Source organism: Columba livia, chromosome 4, assembly GCF_036013475.1.
Source record: "Columba livia isolate bColLiv1 breed racing homer chromosome 4, bColLiv1.pat.W.v2, whole genome shotgun sequence".
NCBI lineage: Eukaryota > Metazoa > Chordata > Aves > Columbiformes > Columbidae > Columba > Columba livia.
Genome location: NC_088605.1, coordinates 72694564 through 72706654, shown reverse-complemented (window position 1 = coordinate 72706654; position 12091 = coordinate 72694564). Strand labels below are relative to the sequence as shown.

Sequence of the window (12091 nt, the reverse complement as noted above, 5' to 3'; positions counted from 1 at the left end):
CCCCTTACTTAAAATAACCCAAGAGATCTCTCTTCCAAACTCATCTGTTTCTTAACCCTGTCTTTCTGTGATACCACAGAGGACTGCTGCATTCTTTGCTTCCTCCAGATACACAGAATTTTATTTCAGTGAGCTAAACCTTTCTGCTATACCTGCTAATGATATTTTCTGCAGCTCTTTTTCATTCACACACTCTGGATCTCATAACTCTGCAACAGGTTCGTGTATTCTCCTCTAGAGAAGACGAATCGACTTCTGTTTGCACCCAGGAGAAAATGCAAACCCACCTCCTTAGTGGATCTAACCTTGTAATTTTATGTGCACGATGCGGCCATATTTCAGAAACCTCCTCCTAGCTCCAGTACTGCTAACAGGATGGTGTTCTCTTATTTTCCCTTTTATGTAGTACACAGGCTTTACCCAATCTTGCTTTTTTTCTCTCCTTTTCAAAAATCTACCATTTCTTTACCTGTTCCCTCCCCAGATCCTCTATTCATACGTTTGTCATTCCCCGAGACTATTACCATCTTTTCTTGTTTTCCATCTGCCCTTCTCTTTCAAGAGTTGTTACCAGATTGTTAAATTAGCCTTGATAAATTAAATTAATCCTGATAAAGACAAACCTTTGAACCTATTTCACAAACATCGATAGGATCGTTATCTCCACAACATCCCGTAACATTGTCTGTATGGTTTGGATCTTCCCAGGTCTGTCAAATAAGAAAGAATTATCATTTACCAGCTGATCTGCAATTACAATTTGTCAAACCTAAATTATTAAAACACAAATAAAAGCATCAGCTTTCTGAGAACAAGCTTGCTCAATGGGAAAAGAAAAAACAAACAAACAGCCAATGGATTGACACTGAGGTATGAAATATTTCTTTGTATTTTGAGACATGTACATTCCCAAGAACAGCCAACAGTTTAAAATCAAAGTGGCTTCTCCAGGAGGCAAGTTCAAATCCCTGCTCCGAGCTCTGTACAAGCAACAAATCATAGCCAAGTTATACTACCTTAATTACTAGACCAGTACTTGTTTTGTCTCTTACTGGTTAGGAATAAGTAACTCATTACAAGTTGAGAAATTTTCCTGGTCACAATTTTGAGTCCAAAGAAATTTTGTTGAAAAGGTATTAGAAAACTTTTTTTACAAGGATCTACATTGTCAACTCCTTTTGCCCATGGCCAAACCTCCACCTCAAACTTGTTCTTGAGAACTTGACTGATACTAAAAGGCAAAAAGTCCTCTTGTGATAATGGAGACACTGAATTGGATTTTGTTTGTTACACCTACTAGTATAAATCTGCAGGATCACCTAGACTTCAACAACTGGCGGTGTAATAATACAACCGCTATTTTAAAGTCATCACAGAAAATAAAAATTACAATTATCTCCAGCCCTGTCTGAGTCACAAGGTAACAAAGGGAGCTGAACATTTCTCCTGAGGGAAGTGTCATCAGTCCAAAATAATGCACTCCGTGCAGGAAAATATTCCAATGTTTAATTTTGGTTTTGCACTAAGGCACATATGAATTTCGAAACATTAGATGGAATTGCTGGTTCCCAACTATACATCCTCAGAAACTTTGTCTACTGAGACTGCTGACTGAATAAGAACTTCATTGCTACACTCCAGCACCTGCCTGGTATCTCCTCTTCAGGAATTAAATACATCAGCAAATTTTCAGAAGTAAACTTTCATTGCTTATGCAGTTAAGTGTACAGAAAATAAATTACTCTTTTCAAGGTCCATCATGTTCTTCAGTACTAATTTAAGTTCAATGTGTTACTCACAGAAATTAAAACAGTTTAAAACTTTCCCTTACACTTAAAGTTTCAGCCATTAGTTGAGCTTTTTCAAGGCTCGAAATTTTGAACATCATAATCAGTAAAGTCTCAGTTCAGAGAAAAGTTAACTAAGGCAGTTGAGGTTTAATCTAAAAAAGAACAGCACTTGTGTTGCTCTGTTAAAGATATTAAGAAATCCCAATTAAAATTTATGCTGCAATACATAAAAATACTAAATTCTTTTTTTTTTAAATGCCTTGTTTAAGCAGAAAAGTGCTACTTAACAAAGTGTTCTTGAATGGCAGGCCATGACAGCTTAGTTCTGTCAATACAGTACAGAGATACAGACGAAAGATTCAAGATTTCTTGATCATTTAACTCTTTGCTGAAACACAGCACGTATTTATGCCCACACCCAAATTCTGATCAAAATTTATGGACACAATAAAACTCAACATAAAAAAATCCTAATTTACAAATGTATTAAAGAGAAACATCCCTCTTGCAACTGATTTGCATTCAGGCAGTACCCAAGATTTACAAGGCAATTTACACAGAAGACAGAAAACTTTCACCATTATAACAAAAACGTTACCTGTGGGAGGGCACCATAATTCCATATATAACCCTTGTGAGGAAAGATATTTGCCACATATCGAAGCTTGCCTTTCTTTATATCTTGTTTAATGGGATTCAATGGCTCCTCAGTGGCAATCTAAGCAGATCATGAAAAAGAAAGAGACCAAAAGAGAATGGTAAAACAGAAAGCAATTCATTCTGTACCCAACCAGTTAGAAAGATCCATCTGGGAGCATGTGCTTGTTGTTTGAGAAGTATTAAAAGTATGATGGCCCCACTCAAAATCTCAAGGGTCATGTTCAAAAAGCAGTTTATTAAGGTTTTAAATAATCTGAAGTACGCAAGGAAAAAATGAATCTAGAAGAGAAAGTCATAAATTTATAAGCAGGTTGTCATGGTCAAACATAAATATTGAAAGGAACTTAAGTTGGAAGCTCTTGCACTTTATAGTAAAAGTTCAACAGGCATACAAATAGGCAGCACAATTTCTTCTGACAATGGGGACTTTGACAGCAACAGGTAAAATGTTTCATCTTCTCACCCCCAGTTTGTTGCTCTCCTACTGCATAAACTCTCCCCAAGAGCTGAGACAGAGGTTCTCAAGTTTCCGGTTTCACACTTGATTCTACCTGTTTCTGGTCATAATTTAACAGTGAAGACCTCAAATATGCCACCTGGGACTTTGACAGAAATGGAGCTCAGCAATGCTTTTTCTTGATGTAAACCAAGATGAAGATGAGTAACTGACAACAGCAGACAAAAGTCTCATAAAAACCACCTTCAGTAAAATCAAGGGAAGAACAAAAGAAATACAAACAACTGATGAGCAGGAGATCTGACCACTGGAGGTGTAACTGTGGGAAACATTAATCCTAAGGCAAGGTTTAATTTCCTACAGGGAATCTCAGCGGAGATGCCGAGAAGACCTGGTATTAGCATCTTACCACAGTCTGGACTGAAGGACTGCCAGGACACAACAGGAGGCAAGACAACTGCTGTAATGATTAATTCAGGAAGTTTCAAGTATTTTAAAAGTTATAGATTAGAGAACTACATCTGGCTCTATCAAGCCAGGAAAATCTAAACCCACTGATTTCTGAACCTAACAGGACAGCAAACTTCCCTACGCTTGACATAATGTGCCGAGAGGAGGAAGAGCAATCTGACCTTTACACAAAGAGCTCAAATAGTGTTGTCAAAGGGAAACTCTGCAAAAGAGAACTCAGTTTCCACAAAACAATCATCATCTTAAAATACAAGGTAAATATCCAATGTAACCCTGCTTGCAGAATAACAACTGTGGTGGTAAACACAGTTCAAATGATTTTCCAACATCATGGAATGGAGAAAACAAAATTCTAAAATAACAGGCTGGGAAGGTTCTTCAGTGTTATTTTTAATAATCAAAATACTTAACAGCTCAACCGCAAACTTCCTTAAAAGTACCCAGGAAGCATGCCTAAAATTAATACAAATGTTCAGTAAGATCAGACATATCCTGGTGAGATCTGTTGCTTCATGAATGCTACAGATGAAGCATTACCCAGCTCCAATATCGTAACTGCAGAGGAACAACTCACTAGGCTCTATTTTTAAAATATCTCCCTGCAGGAGTAGATACTTCCAATCAGTGAGGTCCCCAGGTATTTTTTTTTGTCACAAGGAAATGCTTTTTCATTTGAAACTCCATTTGTCAGCACACTATACATCAGAAACAAGAGGAATTGTTCGGAGTGCAATGCTGTATGAACAAGCAAGAGTAAACCTAATGTTGGACAATGTCCTGCAGGCCAGTGCTCTGGGACTCTGCTGCAGGTGTGCTGCACTCTGCAGACAAAGGGCTGTCAAGAAGCAGTGCCCATCTGCAGAAGAGAAACTAAATTAGAACCTCCACACTTTGTAACCACGAGGAAAGTGTCTGTACGCACAACTTCGCGTTAATTTTTTAACAGGTAAATTTCATGTGTAAAGAGAAATCCACACTCTGATTGAACTCTGACTATTGGAAGCCACTGCATTGTCGAAACTTTCATAAATACCTATATAATCAAGGTAGTTTTCTTCATTACCTCCATTTTTGCATTCGTCCAACGAGGCACTTCTACAATCATATTAAGCAGGACCTAAACCAAACAAACAAAAGGCAGAAGTGAAAATAAAATCTACTTGGCAATTAGTATTTTACAGTAAGACAAATTCTCTCCTGCACATTCAGCAGCAACATCACATCTCTCTTCCAGTTGCTTTTACCTTAAGTAAAATTCACTTACTTCTACACAACAATATTCAATCTCCTTGGTTCATCCTTCCCCCACCACACACCTTTGAAAATATGAACAACTACAAGTAATGGAAATCTACATGATGTTTTTCATTCGTGTATCAATATTAGTCTTCAAAAATATTCAGAAAGGCCATGGAATGGTTTGCCACAAGGCAGTGGTTCAGTCTACTCCTCAAAGAAGACTGGATGTTTCTACAGAACAGAGTCAGCTTCCCTCAAACACTGAAAAGGAAAATCTTTCATTTTTTCCCCTTAAGATTGATTTTTTTTCAGGCCCTCCACTTTTGCCTCATTCATCTTTTTAAGTGTAACCACCACTGACAGTTCTGATTCTCAGTCAAATCTGGCTGAAGTGAGGCAAAATGAATCCACAGTTGATGGCAGAGGAAGGACATGGGCACAGACACCTCATGTTTGTGTTAGTCTTCTTCCTAACAGAAACAAAGTGAAAGTTGTTTTAAGAAGAGGGTGGGAATAAACCTAAAACATGAGCTTTCATGCTTTTAGAAGAAAAAAAAAAAATGTTAATTATGCCCTTCTTACTGAGGAGGTTAAAGCGACATTTTCCGAAGAGAAAAACTCTATGTCACTGTCGTATTGTTTCTTCTTCTGAAGCTGTCAAAAGTTAAGCACTAGCAAGGATCAGAGTATTAATCCAAATGGGTAATTTGAACAAACCACCCAGTGATGCCTACAACCTATTTTCTCCTAGATTACTAAAATAACCCCAAAATATCACATTGTCTGAGACATATCTTCACAGGCAAAGAAAACTTGCACTGGGGTTAAAAAACACAACAATTCAGGAAAAACAAAATATGGTTTTATAGAAGTTTACAGGAAAAAAATACAAAGCTGAAGGAACTGAAGACTTGCACTGAGCCTTTATCTACACTGCAATTAAGGCTCCAGCAGACTCTCAAATATTTGTATTTTTGCTCCTTGTATTCTGCAGCTGCAACAAGTAAATACCATTACCAGGGTCAATGCCACAATCTGATTAAAGTAATTCAAATGGTTCTATGATCACCTCCTCCAAAAGAAACCTGGAACATGGAAGGCAAGAAAGCAAAGGAAAAATCACAACTGTCACTCAGCGTTTCTCCCATGAGATCACAAGCCATGTAATCCTGACAGCAAATTCCCAGTAACTTTAAATTAAATTTGCCATCCATAAATACTGTTTGCATACTGCAATCAGTGGCATGTCAGATGGAATCACTCTTCCCAATCAGGTCATAACCAAATAAAACAAGAAAAAAAAAAAAAAGGGGAAAAAAGGGGGAGGGGGAAGTGCTTCAGATCGGTTTCATAAAGTACACCTTATGGATATAAGAACGGTTGAAACAGAGATGTCAACACTAAGGAAGCAGACAGAACAAAGCAACATGCATGCAGCAGCAGGTAAGGGAAGGGCTGGGAGCGAGCCAAATAAAGCCTGCACATCCATCTGAGTAACACATGGAAAAAAATGCACAGCATGAAAGCCACGGCTGACAAGAAACTCTTAGGGAACTGCCAAGCAGGTCAAAGAAATGTTCTGACTGGTAGCTACAAGCAGAAAACTTACAAACAACTCCTGGAGTTATACACAGTATCTTCCCCTCCAGAAAAATCCTGTATTTTTGTTGTTTAGATGCCACTGTACATTTTCCTGACCATGTCTAATATAATGGCTCCAGTAGACTGTAAATCTTGGGTTTGACTTTAAATTGGTCAAAAGTTATTCCAGGTCTTCATTAAAACAACTCTCAGGGCTGGACAACAACAGGAATGAAATTAATACAATGCTGCTCTCAAAAACAATAAAAAAATCACTTGGATTTAACTCGGCTCTAAGAGCAGCCCTTCATAATTTGTGGTATCAATCAAATGCGAATTGTCAAGAGTCTTAAGTGTGACAGCTGGACAGGTTAATTTGTATGCAAAAAAATCCCCGAAAGTACTCTAATGCTAAGCTGCCACCAGCATTTAAAAGAGATTAATAACTTCATGTAGTGCTTCCATTTAAAAATAAAAAGTTTTATTTATAGGGCAATTGCATTTTCACAGTGATGACACAGCATTCACTGGGGTGGAAAGGAGAGCACATACTAGATAGATTGACAGATAGAGAGTAGTATATTCCTCTGCTTTTCTAGGGTTTTTCCCTCCTCTTTCCTATATGTTTCCCTCCTTGCCTAAATATCATCCAGGAACTTTTCCATCACTCTTATTTTCCCAGACCAATCACCTATTTCTTTTGACCAATTGGATGTTCTCCCCCATCCCTTGCTGCAAAACTGTCCCTGCCTCAGCTGCAAGCAGAAATGCACGTGTCAGACACCACCTGTCTTCACACATTAATTACCATCTGCATATACCATTCATTGATTAATTTTGGATGGTGAATTCATCTGGTGATTGATGTTTTTATCTTTATTTTGAATCAGTAAAGCAAAAAATTCCACCTCACCAAACCCCCAAGTGAGCAATTCTACCCCCTCAAGCAATGGTGAGACTGTTCCAACAGGCCTTTGACATACCTTCCGGTGACAGAAAAAGAAAAAAAAAGATCTCTCATGAAACAAAAACTACTGCTTTGGAAATTTTACCATTTAACTGCCTTAGTATGACAGCAGTCAACTGGTTTGCCTATGACATTGCTGCATGCTGCAGTCCAAATTTAATCCAACCCCACAAGGACCTAATACAGACTCTATACCGGGGCAGATGGAGCGGTTCCTATACGCCAGTCTCACACCAACTCTGCTGATGGTTCCTTCAGAACAGGCTCCTGATTCATGCAAGAAAAGAGGAGGAAAATGTCTCCTAAATTCAGAAAAAGGGACAGAATTCATATGCTAGGCGAAGTGACCTGACAGAGGCCAGAAGGACTTTCAACTCATGGTATTACAGCTTGTCTGACTTTGGGTGAATGTGAACACAAGACAGACATTTGTACTTATGTTCTATTATACCTTGAAGAAGTGATGGAAAAAGAAAAATCCACTTGCCCAACACAGAAGAAGTGAATTCCCTAATTCCTAAAATCAAATATGAAAATCAGCAGAAAATTACATCAGAAGGGACAAACAATATGTCTAAATGATACCCTTTATTTCCTAAGAACTACGCATTACATGGGAACTCATGTAAGATATTAGTAAGTGTTTGCTTAATTGGGGTGTTTTCTTTAACACTGCTTGGCAACTGATTGCATTCCATTTCAGTTGAACATAATTTTTCATGTATCATGATATCATTTTGCTGAGACAAGCAAAACCACCTCTTCTTCACACAGAGAACAGGACCAGTTTTTGTTTTGTGAAATAAGAAAAAACACAGGAAGGTAAAAAGATATACAAATACACTTCAACGTATTCATACGCAAGTGCTAATATCAAAACAAGGAAAATATAGACTGTTGTGCCCAGGTAAACTCTGAGTCAGCACTGTCTCCACTGAGAGCGACGGATAAAAATAACTGCTAGCTCTGGCTGTACGGATTCTTATAGAGGATAACTCCATTTTGATCAGGGTTTGTTATTACAAACCTGAATATCACAGGAAAAAAAATAAAGTATGTACATTTCTGACACTATTTTTACAACCTTCCTCCCATACACACTTCTCAGAAACAATTCTTCCTTACCTAACTTTCCCTTTCTTGTTCAACTATTTCCTTTCCCAGTCTTCCCAAGTTCCTTAGCCGGTGCATTTGAGGGGAGGGATTTTGAACAGGCACCATTTGCCCAAAGGTTGCAACACTTAATGCTCAACTCCAAAGGTTCAGCTAATTTGAAGCTAATTTCCTTTGCAGAGCAAGGAAAGCGACAAAACAAGAGAGATATAAGAGAGGAACAGAAACTCAGTACAATTTCATAAAATGACAAACATCACCACTTTTTAAGGCCTGACTGGCATTTGCCATCACCCTTGCATGACCAGGAGAAGAGATATGCTAAAGCTTACAATTACTTGAATCATTTTTATAGTAGAATGCTTAAAAATCTGAAAGCATTAGAGACAGCATTTGGGGGCTGCTGAGCATTTCACAGAGAAGCTCTGAGCTCACTACACAGATAGAAGAAAAAGCATTTATCATTTCCATTTCTTTTCTGTCTGCTCATTTGCAATCTTGCAGGGATTCTCATCAGCCATCAACTAAACATGGCAGCATGCACCTGAGGACTAACGGGAACAAACCAGATGATCTGCAGTCCAGCAGCAGTGTGAACAAAGGATGATGTTTAAAAGGAAAAGGAAAAAAAAAAAAAAGAAAAAAGACAGAAGGAAAATAAGTACTGTCATGAAATATACTCAGAAATAAATGCAGAGGGTCCTGCTTATAAAATGAGTACTCATGTTACAAGCATTCCCAATGTAACACTTGCTATAAGGCATTTCCCAATGAAAACAACAAACCAGATGCTAGCGACATCTGGAGATCAAATATACTGTATCTAAATAAGAAGTCAATGGAACTTTTCCAGTATAAATTAACATGCCACATAGCAAAAAAAAAAGGAATGTAGGACCCAGCATAAATGCAAAGTGCCTGCAGCCTCTTCATAATGTGCTTCCCCCATGTTATAGTGAAAAGGGAATCACGAATACTGTGTAAGTTTTTACCCACAGGCACCCCGGAGGTGATGTCAGGTGTATTCTCTGATAAAGTAATTACAGGACAAATTCACCTGCAAAACTACTCAGTGTACAATCATGACATGAATGAAAACAAAACACTGACTTTCTCAAGTTCCATGAACCATTTAGTTGAAGTTAAGCTTGACGAAATCACTGACAGAACTTTCTCTCAGTAAACCAACTCTACTCGAGTAGATTCTAACTGGACCATTGAGTGACAATTACTTCTGGTCAAGTTCAAGCATCAGGATGAAAACTTCACTGATCATCTAAAATTTGGAACACACAAAACCTTGAACGTACATAATGGACACACTACAGCCCATGTTACATATACCAAAAAAAGGTCAAATGTGACCAAAGAAGGTTATAGAGGCTGCAGGTAGTACACACAATACAAAGTACAAAGTTTGCACCTGTACTGCATTGGAAATGACGACAGCTTTCCCTTTCTTATGAAACGTACTGACTTTATCATAACTCTGACACCAGTTTTGAATGCTTACAAGCACGTGGCCATCTATCAGATCACCTATTCAGATGACACAATCACTCTGATGACCGCTTATATCTCACCTAACTATTTACTTTATCAGAAATTTTTTCCTGATAAAAGCGATTCAACTCAAGTCCACAAGGGCACTCCAACACTGCGCAACCCACAGGATGCAACAAAACAAAACTCGTCTTGTTTCTTTGTATTTTTTTTCAAATGCGCTTGTGGGTGTCTGCTAGTTAGAGGACTATAATCTCTACATGCTTGGACAGCTTCCTTAACCAAGGCCAACATTTGAAATAAAACTTTGTATTCAAGAACACCTGGGTGCTCTGAATGAGATGACATGTGAATACTTTACCAAAGACATACAATGACAAGCAGATTAGAAACCCTTTCACTATACCAGGGAAACAACATGTCACATTTGTCTTGAATAGAAAACTACGACCTCTGCAAACTTTCTTCCAGCTAGACATGGAAGACCATATTCAATAATCAGCCTCTGACAGTTTTGACTGTAACCACAGTGGGAACATCCATTCTTCCAGACAGAGATGTGAAACTCTTCACACCTTTCACAAAGATTTACTTGGGCACGAGTGGCTTCTGAGTGCTTGCAATGCTTAAGACGAAGCAGAGGTTCAGATTGCAAGCTGGTAATAATTTTGAGAATGAAGCTGAATATGGTTTCTTTCAGCATAGTTTCTCCCTCAAAGTACCTTCTCTCTAGTCTTCAAATGGCCAAAAAATATGTGCTAAATCAAAAAGATCAGCTGTCAACAGTGGCTGCAAACCTAAAGTTAATTGAGACCTGGGAAAGTCTAACACAGTGCAAGAAATGGCTGCAGTACTGAGAACAGTTCATACAGAAACACCCCAGTGTTTGCCTTAGAACTACAAGCGGAGACTGCAAAACAGCTAACAGAGACTTGTACCATGTGCACTCCCTTATCCCATGAATTTTGAAAGCTGAAACCCCTCTACCTTGAGACCTTCTTTCCTGGTATCAGGAATGCCAAGAACAATTTAAAACAAATCAGACAGACTGAGGAAACTCATGCAGAATTATCTTCATCTTCCATAGCTAGACTGCTATCTGATAAACACCAGTTCAGAGTAATTTAGCATGCATGCTTAAGAGGCCTTGCCCTTGTTGAGAGTAACAAGTAATTGTCACCCTAAAGGAACAAGTTTTGAAGATGCCACTGTGTGTCCAGGGCAAGAGGCACTATCACATTTGAATTCTGACCGAATTCAGTGCAAGTACCAACTGAACACCAGGTATCAGAAATAGCCTTTGCATCCCTAGACAAGAGTAAGGAGTACAGTGCTTCAAAGGTCTTCAGAAATCAGTAGGTGGCATTAAATTCCTCGTTTTCCCTTTATCCCTTAAGATAGGCTCTCTCTACATACAAGCACACAGGGATGTGTTTCCACCAGGCCCAGGTAAGGAGAGCTGCTGAAGAGCCCAGTATAAGAAGAAACTGCTTTCCTGAATCCAAAGATCCCTCTATTATTTTTCTTCTCCCTGAGTCCCAAAAATTATGATGAAAAAGGGTTTTCTGAACGATTTGTGTTCTCACATTTCACTATCTAAGTAAAGACCAAGCACGTTTGGAAAGCCTATAGCCTGCACATTTGTTTGTATCAGAAGTCCATGAAAACTGGAATGTACATTTGCCCTTGCTCATTTTCTGTAGTTCTATTAAACCACAGTCCAGAGGTCGCTCATAGCAGGAGTTATGTGAAGCACGTCTGCAGTCTGCACTGGCCCAGGAAGCAAGAGCTGCTCAGTGTCACTGGCATTTTTGCCCCCTGCTCCATAGCCTCATCCAGAGATCACAAAAAGAATACTAGAAACATGGTTTTCAACAAAATAACATGCTTCCCACTACACAGACAAATGCAGTTTTGAACAGTTTTAGACACTGAATAAAATAAGACTTTGCATCTTCGTACCCAGCAGGTTTTGTCACAGTATTCATAAGCAGGTAAGAAACAGAATACCTGACTTCCAGCAAGAGCAGTAATTAAGAATTCATAGAACCAGAGAATCATTTCGGTTGGAACAGACGCTCAGGATCATCGAGTCCCACCTAACCTAACTCTAGCACTAAACCATGTCCCTAAGAACCTCATCTAAACACCTTTTAAACACCTCCAGAGATGGTGACTCTACCACTTCCATGGGCAGCCTGTTCTAACACCTGACAACCCTTTTCATGAAGAATTTTTACTAATATCCAATCTAAACCTCATCTGGTGCAACTTGAGGCCATTTCCTCTGGTCCCATCACTTGTCACCTG

At 38.7% G+C, this 12091-nt stretch overlaps 1 protein-coding gene across 1 annotated transcript in view; it reads right to left on the bottom strand.

Moving 5' to 3' along the window:
- The window catches only part of PPA2 (inorganic pyrophosphatase 2), a 34140-nt gene that overhangs the window by 17128 nt on the left and 4921 nt on the right, over positions 1–12091 (bottom strand). Inside the window, exons 4-6 of the mRNA XM_065062815.1 lie at positions 4442–4495; positions 2389–2508; positions 624–710 (exon numbers count right to left, since the gene is read on the bottom strand). Coding sequence (XP_064918887.1) covers positions 624–710; positions 2389–2508; positions 4442–4495 — 261 coding nt within the window. The remainder of the gene's footprint in view (positions 1–623; positions 711–2388; positions 2509–4441; positions 4496–12091) is intronic.